Below are 24,911 nucleotides of genomic sequence, written 5' to 3' on the forward strand. Positions count from 1 at the left end.
CAATAGAGATATGCTTAGTGAACCAATTCAGGGAGTCTTAATGTTATTTTTTAAATCTAGCTTTTACATTAAATAAACCAGTTTGCTATTTTGAAAGAAGTTACAATCTACTTAAAACTGTCATTCTCTGTTTCTGACTTGCAATTATCTATTTCCAAAATGTCAGACTTAGATTCTGTTTCTACCATCACCATAATAAAATGTGACAGCCAAGATATTATATCGATACCTTTTCCATAATTAGCAATAAGGATCCTGCCAAGGGTTAAATAGAAAAGTTTCATAAACATTTTTCTACAAATGGTTTTGAAGACAATGTTATGCTTTTAAAATCTGCTAATGGGGGAAAGACTCATGACAACCAGGAGACAAATCTACGAGCAAAACTGTTTGGAGAGAACAGTAGTATATGATATATGTTATGTAAATGAGCTTATTAGTACTCTCATCTATTTTATTATTGGTGACCAATTTAATAGAGGCATTTAAAAAACAATATTTCTGCCTGACTCCTAGAAATGAAGAGGATACATTGATATAATTGAGAGCAAATGATTGCATGTCGTGCCATTTAATCATGTCATTTTTCAATTGCTATTTTTTGCACTTCACTGCATGCTTATAGAATATTTAGCTTCAATATAGATTAAGTTCCACGGTTTGCAACTGAGCTGAATCTCTATATTGGCTGACGTTGTCTTTTAAGTTTGTAATCAGTTAAAATACCCAGATGTCATTTGCCTATATTTTCTTTAAAATATGCAAGTCATAATTCATACTTCATTTGAGGTATTTTAATTTTTTGCTATTTTGAAGAATTGCTTCTTACAATTCCAAGATACAAATTCTTATTTGCAACATTTATGTACAAGGTATAAACACTTAATTGGCTAGAGAATAGAGCTCTCAGGACCAAAAGAGCTTCTAAACCTTTGCTGGAAATGTTTATAATCACTTGCCTAAATGAATGTTTCCTACCTTTTAATCTCTTCTTTATTACTTATATAATTTATATCTTTCTCAGGAAAAGATTACTCCCACTGTCCGTAAGAATATGAGGTCTTTGAGAAAAGTTTTTTTTCTGTTTTGTTCACTGAAATATCTGAAGTACTTACAACACTGTTTATTCTAAAAAGTGTTCAGTAAATATTTGTTCAATTAATGAATCAGTATTTTTTCCATCTCTGTTATTATAACCACCCGGAGCTTAAATTTTGTATAGATTACTAACTGTTACATATTTGTAGGCCTGTGAATGTTTAGAAGATTGGATCTCTAAAAAGGTTCAATCTCTTTCTCTTTACAGAAAGAGATTGTTGGTTATCTTATCAATGATAACTTTATGGTTGTGGCCACTTCTAGTTAGAAGTCAGGGACAAGATTGTCTGAACATGTAGAAGTCTTACAAGCTTCTTCAGCTTTCTTATGAAAAACAATGTAACATACTGTTTTTGTGAATCAACTTTGGATTCAGGCTGCCTGGGTTAAAATCCTGCCTTTGCTGCTTATTAGCTGTGTACCTACGGTCAGTTACTTAACCTCTCTGTGTTTCCATTTCCTCATTTGTCAAATAGGTAGACAACAGTACTAGACACACACACACACACACACACACACACACACACACACACACACATATGTCAGAGTGTTGCTGTGAGGATAAAATGATTCAATACATATAAAATACCTTTTAAAATGTGTGGCACACATAAATATAAAGAAAAATGTTGGTCATTAGTACTGGAGATTAGTGAAGACAACTAAGAAAATATTAAAAACAGTGCTTCAGCAATTGATAAGTCCCAATGACTATAGGTTATTGTTTTGTATTCAAGTGAATTGTGATGAAATATTTGAAGAGAACATACCTTATTTTTATTTTGTATTGGTTCAGAAGCATATAGTCAACTCAGAATGATCTTTGGTAAAGTACATGAAGTACATCTGATATGTTAGGTCTCTCATTTTTGTACTGATACTAACACCACAATGGATCATAGTTTCATAAGGTATATATGATCACATATGAAATTAATCACTACAATAATTACATTTAGTTAACATTCTTCATTTACCACATTTGCTTTGACTCCTCTTTCATATTCATGGTCTTCTATGTTTACTTTTCTGTTTATGTTTTATGCTATTTCTAGAAGTAGGATAGCTATATTAAAAATTACACTACATTATTTTTATCATACAGCAGAATGTCTGATCTGTTGGCAGAGATTTATAGGTTTGTAGTAATGACTCTATCCCAGGACATCTCATAGTCATTACTTTAAAAAGAAAATAAGCTCTTAGTTTGCGTTTGTAAATGTATTAATCCTTATATCCATCTGTGGTTGCAGAACCATAGTGATTGGATGGTATTAGTTATATCATTAGCATCTGTTGTATGACACACCCTAGCAGAATGGCAAATTCTCTGATTATGTCATTGTTTATGGGGTTGATAATAATTTCTGGCTTACCAAAAGTTTTTTTTTTAATAATAGTTTTATTGAGATATAATTTACATACCATAAAATCTAATTTCAGAAGGTTTTCACCACTCTGAAAAGAAACCTTTACCCATGAGCTCCCTTTTTCCCCCTCACCATTATTCTACTTTCTGTTTCTAATTCGTTTGTCTGTTCTGGACATTTCATATAAATGGAATCATAAAATATGTAACCTTTTGTATGTGTCTTCTTTCACTTAATATGATGTTCTCAAGGTTCATCCATGTTATAATATGTATAAGTACTTCATTTTTAAATGCCAAATAATATTACATTGTATATATGTACTTCATTTTGTTTACTCACAGTTGATGGATGTTTGACATGTTTCTACTTTTTGGCTTTATGAGTAACGCTGTTATGAATATTTGTATGTTTTTGTGTGATTGTATGTTTTTCACTTCTCTTGGTATATATTCAAGAGGAAATTGCTGGATCATATGGTAAATCTATGTTTAACTTTTTGAGGAAATGTCATACTGTCTTCTCATGCGGCTGTACCATTTTGCAATACCACTAATGGATGAGGGTTCCAATTTCTCTACATGTTTGTTAATATGTGTTATTTCCTTTATAGACGTCCTACTATGGGGTGAATTGATATCTAATTATGGCTTAGATTTGCATTTTTCTGATGGCTGATTATGTTGAGCCTCTTTTGATATATGTATATATATGTATATATATATATATTTTGCTTTGTATATGTTTGGAGAACTGTCTATTCAAATACTTTGTCCATTTAAAAAATTGAGTTACTTGGCTGGGTGTGGTGGCTCACACCTGTAATCCCAGCACTTTGGGAGGCCAAGGCGGGCAGATCACGAGGTCAAGAGATTGAGACCATCCTGGCCAACATAGTGAAACCTCATCTCTACTAAAATACAAAAATTAGCTGAGCGTGGTGGCACACACCTGTAGTCTCAGCTACTCAGGAGGCTGAGGCAGAAGAATTGCTTGAACCAAGGAGGCAGAGGTTGCAGTGAGCCAAGATCACACCACTGCACTCTAGCCTGGTGCCTGGTGACAGAGAGAGATTCTGTCTCAAAACAAAAAACCAAAACAACAACAACAAAAAATTGAGTTACTTGTTTTGATATTTTCTCCCATTCTGTGATTTTTCTTTTCACTTTTTTACAGTATCGTTTGAAGTGCAAAAGCTTTAAGTTTTGATGAAGCTGAAAAGTTGCTTATAATTTTTTTTTTTTTTTTTGCTCTATCACCAGGTGGGAGTGCAGTGGCATGATCCTGGCTCACTGCAACTTCCATTTTCCGGTTTCAAGCAATTCTCCTGCCTCAGCCTCCTGAGTAGCTGGGATTACAGGCACACGCCACCACACCCGGCTAATTTATTTTTATATTTTTAGTAGAGATGGGGTTTCACCATGTTGGCCAGTGTGGTCTCGATCTCTTGACCTCGTAATCCACCTGCCTCGGCCTCCCAAAGTGCTGGGATTACAGGCATGAGCCACCATACCCAGCCTGCTTATATTTTTGTGTCATAAATAAGAAACCATTGCCTAAGAAGTCAAAAACTGTTTCTACTTTTGATGTCATGTCTGCAAAACCATTGTCTAACCCAACATTTTACCTATATATTTTCTTCTATGATTTTTATAGTTTTAGCTCTTACATTTAAGTATATGATCCATTTTGTATTAGTTTTGTGGATGGTATGGGATAGGGGTTCAATTTATTCTTTTGCATGTGGATATTCAGCACCATTTGTTGAAAGACTATTCTTTCCTGGCAATTATACCAGAGCTTTTAAATTTCACTTATTTTTTGGAAAAGTATCCTATATTTAATCATCAATATGCCATAGCTAACCATAAAATAAGTCTTTTATGGCATAAACTAGTCTTGGTTGTATGAACATTATCTTGTCTATACTATTACGGCATCAGACCACTAAGTGTTATTTTGTTTCTACATTGAACTTATTATGTGAGGTCACCTCCTCAGAGAAGCTTTATCAAAGACTCAAACTAATCCCCAGACATTTTCTGTCGTATCACCCTATTTTATTTTATAGCTCTTATCACTATCTGATATTATCTTGTATACTTTATGTTTTGTTTCCAGCCTCTCATCACTCACATGCATAGAAATTTGAATATAAGTTCTATAAAAGTAAACATTTTGTGTATTTTGCTCACTGCTATATCCCCACCACTGACAGCACTGTTTGGCAAATAAAAGGCACTCCAGAAGTACATTTGGATGGATAGATCAATATCTGAATAATGATTATTACCATACCTTACTTTAACTTCCATCTTGTTTTAAAATGTTACAAGTATTATGGTTTCTTGGCCTTTTAAAATGTGTGCTCCCAACTATAATGCCTATCCTCTCTTCTCTGCATTTTTCTTACCTTCAGCAACTTTCACACCTGGTTCTAGTCCCACAAATCCTAATCTGTCTTCTCCAGTTAATAATGATCTTCCTTATTCTCCAACTCAATGCCCACAGTTTAGCATATATATAATTCACATCTTACATTTGGGTCATGGCCTCACTATTCTCAAAGCACATTCATCTTCCTTACCTTATTTAGAACCTACTACAACCTGATGGGTTATATTTTATCAAAAACTTTTACTTTGTATTTATTTCTCTCACTTTGAGGAATCAGTGTCTTCTTTTGACACCAGCTCTTAATAACAGTTACAACATTTTATTGCATGCCTCTTATCCACTAATGCTAATTCTGTAATGAAAAGTATAATGTTTGGCACATAAATGATGCCCAATAAATGTTTATTGCTATGAAAATGATTGTTTGCCAACCTTGCCCCCCAAACAGTGATCCCAAACCAACCAAACAAAAGCATCTTCTGAGGAAGCATAGAGGTACCAGTATAGCCTCTCATTTTTCCCACTTGCTCTACTTATTAGACTATAGCTTCAGCCGTTAACATTATCTTCACCTGAATACCTTGTACCTTCCAAGTGATCATTATTGTTTTGCTTTATTATGTGTGCTGTCTAGCAGAGCTTCTTTTTAACTTAGCACAATGCCATATGTATTAGAGTCATTAATTAGCAAATGATTTATTTGATAAAAATGACAAAAAGGAGTAAAATCACCAAATACTGGATGCAAATGGCCTAACACAATTGCACTGGAAATTCTGAAGTTCATTAAGAAAATACTAATAACATAAAGATGTCACTGGATGAAAAGATCTATTCATTGGTTCACTCATTCTTTTCAGTCATTTGATAACAATAAGAAAATAACTGATCACCAACTATTGTGGTCCTTAGGTTCTTGGCCACCAGTTTTATTCGGGAATTAGAACCTGAAACTTCTATTAATATTTTTATACTGTAAAAAGTCTACTCAGCTAGATTAATCCCCCTATCTAAAAACTAAGTTTATTTCCTGTAGACTAGTGTTCTCAAACTTTAGCATGTATTGGAATCACCTATAGGGCTTGCTTGTTAAACCATGGTTCACTGGGCATCACCCCAGGGTTCTTGTTTCAGAAGATGTATAGTAGCATCAGAGAATTTGCAGTCCTAATGAGTTTCTTGGTGATGTGAATACTGCTTGGCCTGGGCACAGTACTTTGAGGATCCCCGTTGTAGAATATCTTATGATCAATCTGATCATAAATTGCGGATAAAGAAGAGATTGCTACCCACCTCAGGAAATGAAAATGGTAAAACAGAAAATGAGAAAACAAAAACACAGGAAAATTGTAGGAAAGTCTTACAACTAGGGGATTGAACTGCTCTCTTGACTTGTTTTGTTTGTTTGTTTGTTTGTTTGTTTGTTGAGACAGCGTTACTCTTGTAGCCCAGGCTGGAGTGCAGTGGCGCGATCTTAGCTCACTGCAATTTCCACCTCCTGAGCTCAAGCGATTCTCCTGTCTCAGCCTCCAGAGTAGCTGGGATTACAAGCACCTACCACCACACCCAGCTAATTTTTGTATTTTAGTAGACACAGGGTTTCACCATGTTGGCTAGCCTGGTCTTGAACTCCTGACCTTAGGTGATCCTCCTGACTCCGCCTCCCAAAGTGTTAGGATTACAGGCATGAGCCACTTCGCCTGTCCCCTCTTAACAATATTTGAACTAGAAGTCACTTGTGTTTGTTCACTCTTCCCTTCTCTATCTATGCTTCTTTTCCCCTCCTTTTTAAAAGTAGCATTATTTCCCAAGTAGGATACATTTTTAATTCAGAATGTACACTAAGCCCTTTGTTCATTTAAAGTAAGAGAAAACCCTGCAGAATTGTGAATATCCAAAATTCAGATATTGAATATCAACAGTAACTGCTTTCTCAGTTTTTAAACCACTGTATTCATCTTGACTGATTCATATTAAGATAGGAGTAGGGATCATCTAGACACTTAAATACTGGTTACATTCTAAATACTTTTTAAAAAATCATGGCCAATGACCTTTATGAAAATTTCTCCTAGCAACCTCAAGTGTCCTGTTTCAGAACTTTGAAAATGCCTACAAGGTGAATGAAGTCTATTTGGGGTGCTTTGCAAATCTTAGCAGATGTGGCCTGTGTTAACTCTGCACTTACGTTTAGTGCCATTCATTGCAAATTTTCATTCAGCTAAGAACTTAGGGACTTTTTGTTGGCTTAAAAAATACAGTTATTATACTGGGTAACTTTATTTTAAAGAGGGTTTTCAAAATTCAGTTCTATGGCACAGAAACATCTCTTTTGATTTTTCCAGGCCTTTACTCTTAACAAGCTAACAAAACAGACAGAAACAAAACCCCAAATCCTTAATATTAATATTTATAGAACTCATTTGGACGAATTTCATTTGGCCATAATGTTATCTTGAAGTGTTTAATATTGGGCCCCAAATTGGCAGGTATTAGGTGGCCTTCATAGTTTGACTTGCCCAATAGTTGTTCTAGAGCAAGAGATAAATTGAAGGATGTATATGGATATATGTTTCGATGTTTGTGAATATGAGTGAGAGAGAAGAAGAAACAGAGAAGGAGAGAGAATGAGAGAGAATATGCATGTGGGGTTGAGGGGAGACATTTGACAGGGTTGTAGGAGATGGAAACAATGCCTGTTGGCTTTGTAGGCTTACGTTTTATCTTTGAATGTCTTAGGGATTTCTCATCATTCAACATTGAACTAATTAATAGCATCAATAAAGAAATTTGTCAGACATGTGGTTATATCAGGACTTATCTAGGAAAATAGTAATAAACTCCAAGGAAATAAGTAAGGATAAGTTCAAGAAACGTAACTGAAACTGCTACATTGGTATAAATTGAAAATAAAATATCTAGTCATATTTTGCCATAAATAGAGGTTTGGAACTTTGTCATGCACCTTTTTTAAAATTCAGAAATATTAAAGGTACAGAATTCTCTCATTACAGAAATAATAGAATTCCAGCTATTACTGAGTTAGGGTCATTTAAATGGCTATAGCATGCATTATATCAGTAAGTGGGACATCTGTATGAAATTTTCACCTGCTGATCTACCCCCACTCCATGCACATTTCAGCGTACCACACTTAATCATTTTAAGATTTCTTCTAATGAAGCCTTATCTAGATTAACATTTTAAGCACAAATACTTTCAGGCATTAAAACTCTCACACTAAATGAAATTGCATTGTCTTGTTTACCCTTGTTGATTAATATGCAATCTGTTAACTGTTAGAAGAGTCCAATTGTGGCAGTAGAAGATTAGTAATTCAGTGATGTTCTTGGATATAATCATCATTTCTCCTGAAGGCTCTGAATTAGAATATCACTTACACACTATCTGTAGGCAGAGAAAGGATATAATATTTTTAGACATGTGTACCCACTATTTTGCTTGAATCATTCAGTTTAGGGTCACTGCAGCAATACAAATGGGCAAAACGCTATTTTGATGCATGCATATCCTTCTTAAATAGTGTGAATGTCTATTAAAAGAAACACAGCAACCAGCAAATAGTGCAGTAATAATCCAGTATCTTAATTTTTGCTTTCAGAACATTATTGATTTGTTAATCAAGATTTGGAAGAGGAATATTGCTTGTCTTTTTTTGAGATAATAGATTTTATATATAAAAAATCTTTACAATCTTATTTAACTTGTTCTCAGCCAGTAGCAAACTGAACTTTTTCCCTCCAAAGTATGTAGGAGTAAATTTGGAAAAATTATATTTCTTTTTGGAGGATTTTTAAAATATATTTTGTGTTTCCTTTGATGTTATGTCAAAGCATATCAGTCTGGCATTCATCTGACCTAAGTGATTTATTTCATTAGGCTAGAAATCATTAGTTACGTAGGTGTCAAGGGGGGACCCTACATTTCAGAGGGATAAATTAGTGAAGAAGTGTGGAGGAATGGGCTGCAGCTAAATTCTTTAGCATTTTGGGCATCCGTATAAGGCCTCCATTCTAAAAGAGACAGCAGAGCTCTTCTTCTTGTCTTATTGTTGGTAACTGAGTGTATCACTACAATTTGAAATTATGATGGAAGAGGGTGTTTCGTGTTTTAGGGAAACTGCCCTATGAACACTCATAAATTGGTCTGTCTCTATGTTGCAGTCCCTGTGTCATGAAATCAAGCAACGACGTCGAGGAGTTGCCTCCATTCTGCGACTATGCCAGCATCTTTTGGATGACCGGGAGACTTGCAATCTGAATGCAGACCACCAGCCCATGCAGCTGATCATTGTAAATCTTGAAAGAAGGTGGGAAGCCATTGTCATGCAAGCCGTCCAGTGGCAAACACGTCTACAAAAGAAGATGGGAACAGAACCTGTGAGTGATTTTTTTTTTTTAAGTGTAATGGTCTCTCATTTTCCAAGACAAAAAAAATAATTCGTTCAGGCTTGGAAACTGTTCATCTTATACATGATTTCACTAAGTAACCTAAAGTGGTTTTGCCATCTTACAAGTGGTTTTAAGTAACTAAACCTAGTAGTTTTACTACTAATTAGCTGTCCACTAAATGAAACTCCATTTGTCATAACACAGACATTTATTTGCCTTTAGTGTATCTCATTGCCTTTTTGAAAAAAAATCACATGGGGATTTTGCTTAACCTTACCAACCTAAGCCATTAATTCTTTCAAACATTCCTTCATCAACAATATTAATCATACAATAACCCATGAATATTTTTCTAGAAAATATTAGTACTACCAGAACATATGGAGCAATGTTTATGCTCTGCAAATAATACAATTAAGTCAATTATCTAGTTTACCTTTCCCTTACATGACAGGAGTTAACATCATCTGTTTGTACACTAATCTCCCACTGTTCCTTCTTAGAGCATCTTCTGATAGTTACATTGCTGAGAATTGGCAGGTTTCCTCTTGGAGTTTCAATGCAGCGCTCAAGTTGGGGAGCAGAGATTCCTTTTAAGGATTTTCCAAATTGAGTGCAGGTTTAGGCTGTTGCTAGATGAAGGAAATAGATATAATTAGAAGTTGTTTTATTGTAATATACAATGCATATTTGTCCAGAGAGCCTTCATATCCTTAAGGGAAAGAATTTATCGATTAAAAAAATTGCATTCTCCAAATGACCTTGAGGTCAGTGTCTATTAGTTGAAGGCCCAACTCTCATGTTTGACTTACGTAAATGGAATACATACGTACATAAAATGGGAAGTTTTTCTTATATGTTTATATTTTTCAATTCTATAACTTTGAAAGTTCAGGATCCTTGAAAAATCAAATGTAAAAATCATGCCACTGAAAAATTATTTCCTCCTATAAATTCCGATTTTAACAAAGCTTTAATATCTACAATCTGACATGTTTGGCATTGGGGACTGGGAACAGAAAGGACAATGAATCAGTAAGCCATCTAATTCTTTTTGCATCTGTAGATATATGGAGTCTAGGGGCTGATTTTTATCCTCAGTAGTTTTGTTTAATTGTTTTAAGCTGAAGTTGTTAAATTTCTTAAGACTTCCAAGTTATTACTAGCAATCAGAGTTGACATAATTAGATGTCTTTTCTTGAAATGACCTGTTTGTTGTAAAGCTATTTAGCTGGCATGTTTTTTGTTTGTTGGTTGGTTTTCAGAGTGTTTGGAAGGGTAGAAGAGATTATTATTACTTTCTGTACTTTTAAGCTTGTAGTTGTGGTAGTGGCCATAAGATGTATGCAGAAATCAACTGCAGCAGGCAAAGTTCTGAAATTTTGGAAGCATTCAGACTGCTTTGGAGGACACAACGTTGTGTTTGAGGATTTATTTGAAATCATATGATCAGGGGTGCTAGAGTAGTTCTCTGAAGACTAGATTATTCACATTTATAGTGTCATGCTAGGATTATAGACATTTTTATCCTATTTTTTTCTTTTGTTTAAAGAGATGGTTCTTGCTCTGTCTCTCAGGCTGGAGTGCAGTGGCCTGATCATAGCTCACTGCAACTTCAAACTCCTGGGCTCAAGTGATCCCCACACCTCAACCTCCCAAGTAGCTAGTACTACAGGCATGTGCCATCATGCCTGCCTAATTTTCATTTTACTTCTTATAGAGACATGGTCCCACTATGTTGCCCAGGTTGGCCTCAAATTCTTGGCAGTCCTCACACCTTGGCCTCCTGACATGCTGGGGTTGCAGGTATAAGCCACTGTACTCAGTCTTTTATCCTGCTTCTATGGTAAAGGGAAGCTTTAGCTTTGAGGAAACCCTGGCTGCTGCTTAGAGATTCAAACTACTATATACAAGTAGATACAAATTGCGAACAGAGAAAAGTGTTTCCTTTTGTTTACATTGGCTGCAGAATGTGTAGACTAGAAAAATGAAGATAGCAAATAAGGTCCTCTGTGCTGAAGAAAGTTGAAAATCACTGTCAGAGAAGGAATGGAAAAGAGTGAACAAATCCAACAATATTGTGAGCACAGGGTACATCATTCAGTGGGAGATATTTCTCTACTTCGTTTTTCTTTTCTTTCTTTTTTCTTTTTCTTTTTTTTTTTTTTTTGAGATGGAATCTCGCCCTATCACCCAGCATGGAGTGCAGTGGTGTGATCTCGGCTCACTGCAACCTCCCACTCTCAGGTTCAAGCAATTCTCTTGCCTTAGCCTCCTGAGTAGCTGGAATTACAGGCACCCACCACCACGCACAGCTAGTTTTTGCATTTTTAGTAGAGACAGGATTTCACCATGTTGGTCAAACTGGTCTCGGACTCCTGACCTCAGGTGATCCACCCACTTTGGCCTCCCAAATGCTGGGATTATAGGTGTAAGCCACCGTGCCCGGCCTCTCTGTTTCTTATCATTGGCTGAGTGAAGAGTCCAAGTTTCTTTAAAGTCACCAATGTGGGAGATTGCCTTCACAGAGAATCAGAATCCTCTAAGCTGGCTATACAGTTACTGTATGTCCCCATTCCCATTTTATCCTTGCTTGTGCATAGAGACTTTCTCTTCTTGATATGGTTTGTCTGTGTCTGCAACCAAATTTCACCTTGAATTGTAGCTACTATAACTCCCACGTGTTATAGGAGGGACCCAATGGGAGATAATTGAATCATGGGGGCAGTTTCCCCCATACTGTTCTCATGGTAGTGAATAAGTCTCACGAGATCTGATGGTTTTATAAGGGGAAACCCCTTTCACTTGGTTCTCATTCTCTCTTGTCTGCTTCCATCTAAGATGTGCCTTTTGCCTTCCACAATGATTGTCAGGCCTCCACAGCCACATGGAACTGTGAGTTCATTAAACGTCTTTTTCTTTATAAATTACCAAGTCTTGTGTACTTGGGTGTGTCTTCATCAGCAGTATGAAAACAGACTAATAAACTACTATTCCCCCAGGGCCTGAAATACTTGTACATAGTAGGTCTACAAATAAGTATTTGCTGAATGACTGATTACATGTGTTCATTTAATAAATTTTGTTTTAATCTGGCATTTGATTTGGAGTTACTATTGATTTGGAGTATCTATATTCTAAATTTTTACATTTTCACAAAGTAGTTGAGTGTTATGTTTCTGTAAGAACACCAAGAAGATGATCTTTAACCTTTCTTGTTTAATAAGGCCTCCCCAAGACCCCCAGACCTGTCTCGTAAACTCAAGGAGACTGCCAGTCTCTAAGTGGATTCTAAAGAGGAAAGGGCTACACAGACAGGAAAGTGCTCCGGAGATGTACAGAGGGGTGCTCTCAAGTACTCAGCAGAAACAACCACCTGAAAAGATTAGAGGGAACAGTACCTGGAGCCTGCACAGAGCCAGAAATAGTTCTCTTTTTCCTCACACATAATAGAAACCCTCATGATTCACAAGGTATATGATAAGGTACCAAGAAACGTTTTTGCCTTAGTAATGGGGTAAACTTAGACCAAATGCTGCTCTGGTCTTACCCAAAAAACTTAAAAGCAATACCTGAAAAGATCAAACTGTTTCAAAGTAATTTAACTATGCTCCCAAGACAAAGCTCAAGAATATAGGAATAAAACTACCCAGCATACAACGAGATAAAATTTATAAAAATTATAATGTCTGACATCCAACCAAAACCTACCCAGAATGGAAAGAAGCAGGAAAAGTCAGATGATGAGGAGAAAAATATTAATCAATATAAACTGATCCTGATACGTCACAGAGCACAGAATTAGTAGACAAAGACATCAAAGTTATTATGCCCATATTCCATATGTTCAAGCAGCTAGAAAAATATTGATCATATTGAGTAGAGACATTAAAGATATCTATCTAAAATCACATTATAAAGAGGAAAACTATTATTACTGAGATGAAAAATACACTGGATGAGATTAATAGGCAATTAGACATCACAGAAGAAATAATTTGTAAACCTGAAAACATAGCAATAAAAATTGTTCAAAATGAAGCAGAAAGAAAAAAAGACAAAATAAAAACAGAGTATCAGTGAGCTCTGAGGTATTTTTAGGCACCTAATTGAAGATCAGAATTAGAATCCCATAATAAAAGGAAGGTGAAAGCTGAGTGCTGTCACTCACATATGTAATTTCAACACTTTGGAAAACAAGTGGAGAACTGCTTGAGGCCCAGGGTTCAAGGCCAACCTGGGAAACACAGCAAGACCTCGTTTCTACAAAACAATACAAAAATTAGCCAGGCATGATGACACAGGTTTGCATTCCCAGCTACTTGGGAGGCTGAGGCAGTAGGATCACTTGAGCCTCAGAGGCTGTGGCTGCAGTGAGCTTTGTTTGTGCCACTGCACTCCAGCCTGGATAACAGAGTCAGATCCTGTCTCAGAAAAATAAAAATAAAGATATTGGAATAAAATAATCTAGAATTATATATACAGAGAAAATATCATTCAAAAAGGAAGACAAAATAATTTTCATTCATTAAAATCTGAAAATATTCATTATCATAGATCTGTACTACAAGAAGTGTTAAAGGGAGTCCTTCAGCCAAAGAGAAAATAACATAGGATGGAAACCTGTGTATAAACAAGAGAATGAAGAACACTGAAAACAGTAACTATGTGGGTTACTGTGAAATTTTTTTGTATTATTTAAATCTCTTTAAGTGGTAATAGGCTGCTTAAATCAAGATAATAACAGTTGTTTATTGTGCATTTATAACATATGTAGAGGTCAAATGTATGATAACAATATCACAAAGGCCAGGAAGCAGGAAATAGAACTAAGGGGTTTTTAGTCTATGTGAGGTAGTATAATATCATTTAAAGATTTTTTTTTAAAAGAACAGTAAAGAAAAAATAGATATGAGATAAGATAAAATATACTATATGCTGTTGAGTTTTTGTTTGTTTGTTTTAGATACAGGGTCTTGCTCAGTTGCTCAGGGCACAATGCAGTGGCGTGATCATGGCTCACTGCAGCCTTGATCTCCTGGGCTCAAGCAGTTCTCCTGCTTCAGTCTCCAAGTAGCTTAGAGTGCAGAAGCATGCCAGTACACCCAGCTAATTTTTTTTTTTTTTTAGAGATAGGATCTTGCTATGTTGCCCTGGCTAGTCTCAAACCCCTGGCCTCAAGCAGTCTTCCTACCTTGGCTTCCCAAAGCATTGGTATTACAGGCATGAGCCACCATGCCTAGGCTATAACTCTTTAAAAACATAACAAAAAGCTATAATTACTAGGCCAACAGAGGAAATCAATAGAATCAATTAAAACAAAACAGTAAAAGAAAAAGGGAATGAAAAACAGATCCAGTAAATAGAAGAATGGCAAGATAGAAGACTTAGAACAACTGCATAAATAATCCTGTTAAATGGGCTTGGACTGAAAGTCCCAATTAAAAGGCAACAATTATCAAACTGAGTTTATAAAGCTCTACTGAGAAACCCAACTTAGGCTAGATATGGTGGCTCACACCTGTAATTTCAGCACTTTGAGAAGATGAGGCAGGAGGATCACTTGAGCCCAGGAGTTTGAGACCAGCATGGGCAACATGGTGAAACCCCATCATTACAAAAAAAAAAAAAAAAAATAGCCGGGCGTTGTGGCAGTGTGCCTATAGTCTCAGCTACTCACTACTCATGTGGCTGAGGTAGGAGGATCACTTGAGCCCAGGAGGTTGAGGCTGCAGTAAACAGTGTTTGTGCTCCTGTACTGCAGCCTCAGGACCAAAAAAAAAAAAAAAGGAAACCCACTTTAAACATAAAGATATAATAAAGCAAAGAGATGGAAAAATGTATATTAAGCTAACACAAAGAGAGTTAGAGTGGCTATATTAATAGTAGATTTCAGAGCAAAGAATATTACATGTTACAAAGAACATATCTTAATGATAAAGATGCCAAATAATAAAAAGGACATAACATTATTGAATGTTTATGCTCTAAAACAGAGCTTAAAAATACATAAAGCAAAAATTGATACAACTGTGAGAAGACAAAAAAAAAAACAGACCATTTTGGGGAGAGATGTTTTCTCAATAGTTGACAGAGCAGAAAAGTCAGTAAAAATATAAAAGACTTTGATACTACAAAGAAATTTAATTGGCACTTAAAAACATTCTATCCAAGGCTTTTATCAAAAGAACAGTGAATAGCAATTGTTGGTAAGGGTTTAGAAAAAAGAGAACCCTTGTACACTGTTGGTAGGAATGTAGATTGGTATAGCCTCAGTGGGAAACATTATGGAGGTTCCTAAAGAAAGTGAAAATAGAACTACCATATGACCCAGAAATCTCTCTTGTGAGTCTATAACCCAAAGAAAATGAAATCCCTACCTCATAAGAATGTCTTTACTCACATGCTCATTGCATCATTATTTATCATAGCCAAGATATGGGAACAACTGAAGTGTCTATTAGATGAATGAAAAAAGAAATCAAAATACATATGTGTGTGTGTGTATCTATATATAGAGATATATATAGATATCTATACACACATATGTATCAACATATATATGTGTGTATACATATATATATCTATATATATACATATATATCTATATATGTGTGTATACATATATATCTATATATAGATACATGTGTGTGTGTATATAGATCTATATATGTGTGTGTATATAGATCTATATATACACACACACATATATATGTATATATAGATACATATACACATACATACATATAAACATACTTACACGCAATGTAATATTTGGCCTAAAATTAAAAAAAAAAAAAAGGAGATTCTGCTATTTGTGACAACGTGGATGAACCTGAAGCATATTATACCAAGTGAAAGAAACCAGACACCGAAAGAAAAGTATTATATGATCTTACTTATATATGGAATCTAAAAAGAAAAAAAAAGAAGAAACAGAGAATCTGAAGGTACCAGAAATCAGGTACAAGGGAAATGGGAAGACATAGGTCAAAAGGTACGAAGTTACAGTTATGGTAGGATTAAAAGATCTAGAGATCTAATGTATAATGTGAGATAATGGATATATAAATTGGCTTAACCATAGAAATCACTTCACTACATGTATCAAAACATCATGTTGTACACAATATATACATTTAAAAATCAGTCATGCTATCCAACAGCAGCAGAATATGCATTCAAGTTCACACATAACATCTACTAAAACTCTCTTCTGAGTCACAGAACAAGTCTTAAATTTAAAAGAATTCAGCCAAGTGCAGTGGCTTATGCATGTAAGCCCAGCACTTTGGGAGGCTGAAGCAGAAGGATGGCTTGAACCTGAGACTAGCCTGGGTAATGTAGTGAGACTCCATATCTATTTTTTTAAAAAAAATTAAAAGAATTCATATTACACAAAGTATGTTATTTGACTATAATAGAATTGTTTAGACATAAATAATAGCAATATATTTGGAAAATCCTCAAATACATGGAAGCTGAATAACACATATACAACTCATGGAACAAAGAAGAAATGTAAAGGAAAATTAGGCAGTATTATTAACTGAACAGTAATAATAATTAAATATTAAAATCTGTGGGATGCCACCGAAACAATGATCTTAGTTTTTTACCTTATGAAACTAGAAAAAGAAGACCAAATTAAATCCAAAGTAAACAGGAAAAAGATGATAATAAAATTAGAGCAGAAATCAGGGAAATAGAAGACCGAAAAAATAATAAAGAAAAAAATCAATGAAATGAAAAGCTGGGATTATTTTTGAGATTAATGAAATTGATAAACTTCTAGCCAGACTCATTAGGGCAAACAGAAGAAATAAATGATCAGTATCAGGAATAAAATATAGATATCACTACAGCTTCTACTAATATTAAAAGAAGAATATGAAGATAATTTTATGAATAATCTTTTATCTAGTAAATAGATTGAGTCATTAGTTTAAAACCTCCCCAGAAAGAAAATTTCAGGACTGGTTGGCTTTATAGGTGAATTCTACCTAACATTTACAGAATAAATAATACTAACTTTATGTAAAATTTTTCAGAAGTTGAAAAGGAAAGAATATTTTTCATTCCCATTCTTTGGGCAAGCATTACCCAGATGTCAAAAAGGCAATACAATAAAACTGCTGGTTAATATCACTTATGAATGCCAATAAAAAGATTCTTAACAAAATTTTATCAAATCAAATAAAAAATAAATAAAATAGAAACTACATCATGATCATGTGAGGTTTGTCCTAGAAATACAGAGTTGTTTAATACTAGAAAAAAGTCAATGTGATTCTCTGTATTTGTACACGGAGAGAGGAAAACCATTTGATTATCTCAATGCTGGAAAAGCATTTGCCAAAATCTAATATTCTTACTGATAAAAACTCTCAGAAACCTAAGGAAAAAATGGCTGGGCACAGTGGCTCACACATGTAATCCCAACACTTTGGGAGGCCCAGGTGGGTGGATCACTTGAGGCCAGGAGTTCAAGACCAGCCTGGCGAACGTGGTGAAACTCCATCTCCACTAAAAATACAAAAGAACTTAGCTGGGCTTGGTGGTGGTCGCCTGTAATCCCAGCTACTCGGAAGGCTGAGGCAGGAGAATTGCTTCAACCTGAGAAGTGGAGATTGCAGTAAGCTGAGATAGCATCGCTGCATTCTAGCCCGGGTGACAGCTCATGACTCTTTCTCAAAAAAACGGAAAGAAAGAAAGAAAGAGGGAAAGGGGAAAAAAAGACCTAAGGAAAAAAATAAGAACTTCCTTAACTTAACAAAGGGGATCCACAGCTAATCAACAGTTAACATTATACTTAATGGTAAAAAACAGAATGCTTCTCTTCTAAGATCAGGAATAAGGCAAAGATGTACACTTTCACTGTTTCTATTCAAAATTGTATTGGAAGTTTTAGCCCGATCAATAAAGCAAGAAAAAAGAATTAAAGACATGCTATTTGGCAATTAAGAAGCAAAATTATTTTTACTCAGAGATTCTATGACCATCTATGTGGAAAGTGCCACAGAATCTACCAAAAGATAGTAGAATGAATAAGGGTATTTAGGATACAAGATCAATGTATAAATGTTAATTATATTCCAGATACTACTGATAAATAATCAAACTTTAAATTTATAGAACTTTGAATTTATAATATTAATAGTAGTGCATGAAATGTTTAGGGATGTATCTAACAAAAGATATGGAAATATTGTATACAAACAGCTACAAATATTACCGAAATTATTAACAAATCATAACTAAATTAATAATGGACAATACTGTGTTCATGGATCAGAGGACACAACATTAAGATATCAAATCTCCCCAAATTTATCTATAAAATTAATGTAATCCCAATGAAAATCTCAGTGATTTTTTTTTGTAAAAATGTATAAACCGATTCTAAAATTCATTGGGAAATGCAAAAGACAGAGAACACCCAAAGCAATTTTTGAGAAAGATGCATTAAATTGGAGGTTTTATACCTCCTGATATCAAGAGTTACAATAAAGCCACAATAGTCAAGAAATTACGGCATTGCTGCCAAGTTCAACAAATAGATCAATGGAACAGAATAAATATTTTAGAAATAGAGTGACAAATAAATGGTCAGTAGATTTTTAACAGAAGTACAAAGGCAATTCAATAGAGAAAGGATAGTCTTTCAAAAAATGATCCTGGAACAACTGAATATTCATATGCACAGACATAGATTGATCTATGTAATATACCATATAAAAATGAAGCAAAATATATCATTGACCTAAATGTAAAATGTAGAAAATTTTAGAAAACAAATTAATCTTAGGGTAAAATCTTTGTAATCACTGGAGCAACTACAAAGGGAAATGAGAAATCTTTTGGAAGTAATAGATATATTCATGATCTTGTTTGTAGTGATCATTTTGGATGTGTATTCTTATATAAAACATATAAAATTTTGCATTGTGACATGTATAATTTACTTTATCCAAATTATATCTCAATAAAACTGTTTTTAAAAACACATATTAGAATTTTAATTACAAAGGAGTTGATAGATTACCCTGAAACCTGGCAGTGAGTATCCTTCTGTTGGATTAAGTAAATGAAAATGGGTATTCCTTTTCTAAAAAACCAAACAATACTAATAACAGTTAATACATAGCAATTGATATATATCAGGCACTGTTTTAAGTGGTTTACATGTTAAGTCCTTTAAGAGTCTTAATAACCATATAATATACATGCCATTATCCTCTATTTTACAGAAGAAAAAAAAATTGAAGCAAAGAAAATTTCAGCAACTTGTCCAAAGTTACCACCTAGTTTGTAACAGATCTGAGATTTGAAACTGGGAATTCTGGCTTTAGAGTCAGTGTCCTGAATCAACATCCTAAACTGCCTCTGTAACACAAAGCTGTCTTAAAATCAAGTAAATGAACAAGACTTTTATAAATACAAATTAAGTGACTTAGATTTGGAAGTTAGGTGATTCTAATTTTCTTATAATGTGACATACAGAAATTTTAATTGTCAAAAATTATATCTAAATGGGCTTTGAAAAGCAATAATTTCTGATGAGAACTTTAGGGAAAAGGAATAAGAAAGCGCTTTCCCTCTTAAAGTGCTGGAGAAAATAGAGAAGAGGATTTGGACTGCTGTGTGAATTGGTTGACCACTGATAGTTCACTGACACTTATTTAAGCATTTCCTCTAAGTACATGGAACTTCTATTAAATTCACACGTTTCACAGAAACTCATGACATTTATGGAATCTGTAGTAAGAAGGACAGTTTTCCAGCAGTGATTTGTATATTCAGCAAATCAAATTTCTTTTCTCAAATGCCATCTTAACAAACCTCTCTACGGAGCAGGTTCAGTCTAGTATACACAATTTCCTTAGAGGAATGTGCAAAATTGGTAACACAAGAGGGTGTTATTCATTGTGAGGAGACTTCTTTCTCCGTTTTTAATTTTTTTCCCTATTAGTTTTATCTGTCTAATTTACTTGTGAAGATCCCTCTAAAAAGCCTTGTGGCTTCAGTGTTAGTCACCAATAGAGTGGGGCTGTTGTGTTACTTGCTAACAGCATCGAACATGTACTGTTTCTCAGTTGCTGTGTTACCATTTTTAATACATTGTATTATTTAATCTTCATAACAACTGATGAAGAAACTAAATTTTTGATAGATTAAATAAATTACACCAGGTTATGCAGCCAGTAGGTGGAGAAAGGTGTGGACGCAGGCATATCTGACTTCAAGACTTACAGTTCTTTTAGCTCTTAAAGGGTTTATTGATAACAATTTCTTGCCTTTCTTCCCCCTAAGACTACTTTGGTTGGTTAGCATATCTTGTGTTAATGATTTATATTGTTATTCTTTTTATTGGAGACTGCCTGGAATTGCTTTTTGAATTTAATACAAGAAGAATCATATAAATAATTGATAGCACAGTAATTTTTGTTAATATACTGTTTTCTATTCATTAGTCAGTTCTAAGGTCTTTTGCATGACATGTTAAAGATCTGAGGACTCAAGTTAGACTGGATTGAGTTAGAGAATGCCATTTGGAAATAAATCCAGTGCTTCCCTCTATTCTTGTTCATTGGCTCTTTTTCTCTATTGCATGTCCTTCCAATGAAAATTGGCTCTTATATAAAGAGTTGGATTCATCAGAATAAATACATGAATAGAATTAACTATTGGTATTCTTTGGAAAAATTTCAAACCAAACAATGAGAAATAACTGAATAAAAAAAAGTAAATCTTGAGAGGGAAAACATTTCTTTTGAATAATTAAAATTTTAAAAATTAAATTTCCAATTGGGAAAGTTTGAATAATTGAATAACAAGTTACAGTTTAGATTTTAATATGAATTTTTATGAATGAAATGCTTTGTATAAGGTCATCATATATGATCATTCAATGTTTTTTACTTTTAAAATATTACCAAAAGTAATAGAATGAGTTCTATGTAAAACTCTCTTGAGTTTCCTGTTGTCAGTTTTCTTGAATCCAAAGACAAAAAGGAAGGGGAAAATGATCTGATAGTTAATATGTGTATGAAGCTTAGTTGGGAGAGTACTTGCAAAGTGTTGTAAATATAAGGCTTTTTGAGTATTGGTTGGAAATAGTCTGGGATTTTGCCATAAATATCCTTGCTCTGCCAATCTTTGAAAGATCTTTGTACAGTACAACTTCTTTCTCTCCCAACTTTCCCAGTTCAGATTCTTACATCATCTGCACCATATAAACAAATGCTGTACTTATTTGGAGACAGTCAAACCAAGAGATAAACTAATAAATTAGTAAAAGGACACAAATTTCTCTTTAATTGTCAGAAATCTGAGAGCGTGATTTTTTTAAGTTGGTGAAGACTCAAGTATCATTCTCAGAAAATGAAAATGGTTTGACAAAGTGCTGCATTACATTTATTGATGATGTCCCCAAGTAATGTCCAATTCACATCTAGATTTTTTAGGAAAATGTTCTGGGGTCATTCCTAACAACTGAGGACACCACTGGCATTGAATGGGTGCATCTGGGGAGACAGTAACAATGCATGAAACAACCCTGTATGCAGACAGATTTTTCCACAAATGCCCGCAGTGTCCTCATTGGGAAACACTTTGTTCTGTAACCGTTTCGGTGCACTCTTACTTTCATGTTCATGCTGAGGACAGATCTCTGGTAATATCTGTCAAGTACTCAGTACAGCTCTACTTAGCCCTCTTAGGGACCCAAACCTTTATCTTAAGAACAAGAAAAATTTGCCTTTCCTATCTGTTTCCTTACCTAACTATCATATAAGGCCTCTGAGTGGTGCTATCACTGTTTTCGTAGTTCAGACGAGTAGTTATCAGTAGCAAGTAAATTATTCTTGCTTTTCAAACAAATGTTTTAAACAGAAACAATATGAATTCCTTTGAAATCTTTTTATTTCAATGAATGTGCTTTGGAATCCTTTGTGACTTTAGAGTTTTAAGTTTTTATTCTTTGTACAAATGTATTTTTTTATTTTCTCTGGCACTCCAGAACTCCAGCATTGAAAATAGAATGCTGTGTCCAGAGAAATCTTAACACATTTATTGGCCCCAAAAGTACATAACACATCTAGTCACATAATTGAAAATAATAAGGCTACGATAAATGGGATGGCCCCAGGGTAAAACACCCAAAGGATACAATTGGTGTCACTTCGCATCAATGTCCATGCATCATGGTAATTGAGGTAACACAACCAATTACCACATTTTAATTAGAGTTCTAAGAACTCGAGAAAATTTGCAATGATGAGACAGCTCACTTTACAAAAGAAAAGAAAGAAACAGTGAAAGTAAGGGGGGGAACCCCACACTTTTTCTGCCTCTCAATCTTATTATTTGGTGATGCATATATTAAGATAAATAACATTCTTATCCTAATCTGACTAATGATTTCAGAAATGTATGGCCAAAGAAATTCTCTAGATTGTGACCTTGGCTTATAATTTCATTTCCCATCTAGTAGTACCTCACTGTTGTAACTTGGGGATTCATTCTAAGTTGTTATGTCAGTGTCTGAACATAGTGGCACATTATTAAATACATATTTATCTGGCTTTGGTTGCTGAACAAAAGTAGATCTAGATTTCACCCCCCCCCCCAATAAAAGGAAAAGCAAAAAGAATTACTACATTTAGAAAATAATTTTGACTTGTGGCAATTATTTTTATAAGGCTAGAGTTTAAGTGAAAAACCTCCTGTAAAATTTTAGTGCTGCTACATAATCAAGTAATTATGTAATTACTTGTACTTAATTACTTACAAGAGAGATCAGTGTTAAAAAAAAATCTTTACACATGTCAAAAACAGCTCTCTTCTTTAGAGTATTTCTAGGTAAGCTTCCAATACCAAAAAGCTCTTTTAAAGTAATCTCCCATAAATTTATTTTTCTTTCATAAATCCCTTACTATTTTTTCCAAATATGTGCAAGTATATTACATAGAGTTCGACATGTCCTCCCTACTGTTTCCACTTATTATAGCTAAAAACAAACCTGTAGTTCGAAATCACTGGGAGGCTGAAATAGGAGGATTGCTTGAGTCCAGGAGTTCAAGGATACAGTGAGCTGTGAATATACCAGTTCATTCTAGCCTGGACAACAGAGCGAGATCCCATCTCAAAAAAACAAAAAAAAAAAGGACGGAAGGAAGAAATAATTTTTAAATTACACATGAAGGGCTTGATATTAAATATGACAATATAAGACATGTATCCTTAATGTGACACAATAGACACAGTAGATTTTCAAGAAAGCCGGGAATTTTTTTGAGTATTATAATAGAATATAGTGATTAAGAGCTAGGGCTAGACTCTCCCATTTAGTAGCTGTGTGATCATGGCAAATTACTTAACTTTTTTGTGCCTCAGTTTCTTTATCTGTAAGACAGAGATAATAAACCATAAAACTCCTACAAAGGGGGTTCCAGATGGCCAATTAGAAGCAGCTGTGATCTGTGGCCTGTGAAACTCATGAAGAGGAATGAAAAGGGACAAGGGAATTCAGCACCTTCAACTGATATATCCAGGTTCTCACACTGGGAATAACTAAGCAAACAACGTACACAGAATGAAGAAAAGCAGGGGGTGGGGACAACAGCCTACCTGGGAGTGGCACAGAGCCAAAGGAACCCCACCCACAGCCCAGGGAAGCAGTGAGTGACTGTGCAACTCCACCCAGGAAACCATGAATCTTTGCCACCTGCAGATCAGGAGATCCCCTCGTGAGCCCACATCACCAGGGCTTTGGATCCAAGACAGAGAACTGTGTGGAGTCTCAGCAGAGCTCAGGCATATATAGAGACCTAGGAGTTTTATATATTCTGGCCTTCGCATCTCTGGCAAGGCAGGAAATCCATCCATTCATATACCGAGGAAGAGTGCTGAATCCAGGGAGCTAAGCAGCGTCATTCCATGGACCCCACTTCCACAACACCTCACAAGTTAAGACCTAGAGGCTTGGAATTCCAGCTAGCCAACAGCAACAGGCTGGAGTCTCCCTGAGACAGGACCAAGTTCTAGGGGGAGGGGCAGCCACTGTATAGTAGACTGAGTCAGTAGACTCAGTAGACTCTGAGTCAGTAGACTCAGCCATTCCAGCCTACAGCTTTTGGAGAATACAAACCATATGAACAAGGAAGATTCCCCCAGCCGCCTTGCCAGATCATAGTCAGACTGCTTCTTTAAGTGGAGCCTTGATCCATTCCTCCTCACTAGGTGAACTCTCCCTGTGGAGGCTTAAGCCACTCCAGTAAGGGTTCTACCGACAGAGCTCTGATCTCTCCCTAGGACAGAGCTCCTGTGGGGAGGGGCAGCAACCATCTCTGCAGTTCAGTCGACTCAGCCCTTCCAGCCTGCCAGCTTTGGAGAATACAACCTGTCTGGATGAGGAAGGGTCTCTCCCAGTGCAGCACACCTGTTCAACCAAAGAGCAGCCAGACTGCTTTTTTAAGTGTATCCCTGATCCCATTCTTCCTGACTGGGTGAGACCTCCCAACAGGGGTCTCCAGCCACCTTCTACAGGTGTGTGCAGGCTGGCAACAAGTCCATACCCAACTGGAACGGAGCTTCCAGAGGAAGGAGCTGGCTGTCATCTTTGCTCTTTCAC

General features: G+C 35.2%; 1 protein-coding gene across 4 annotated transcripts in view; it reads left to right on the forward strand.

Moving 5' to 3' along the window:
- Positions 1–24,911, forward strand: part of AKAP6 (A-kinase anchoring protein 6) — a 662,618-nt gene that overhangs the window by 594,102 nt on the left and 43,605 nt on the right. For all 4 annotated transcript variants that reach the window (XM_074393336.1, XM_003924219.4, XM_074393337.1 and 1 more), the window contains one exon: positions 9,050–9,265. In XM_074393336.1, the coding sequence (XP_074249437.1) occupies positions 9,050–9,265 (216 nt within the window). The remainder of the gene's footprint in view (positions 1–9,049; positions 9,266–24,911) is intronic.

Source organism: Saimiri boliviensis, chromosome 2, assembly GCF_048565385.1.
Source record: "Saimiri boliviensis isolate mSaiBol1 chromosome 2, mSaiBol1.pri, whole genome shotgun sequence".
Taxonomy (NCBI): Eukaryota; Metazoa; Chordata; class Mammalia; order Primates; family Cebidae; genus Saimiri; species Saimiri boliviensis.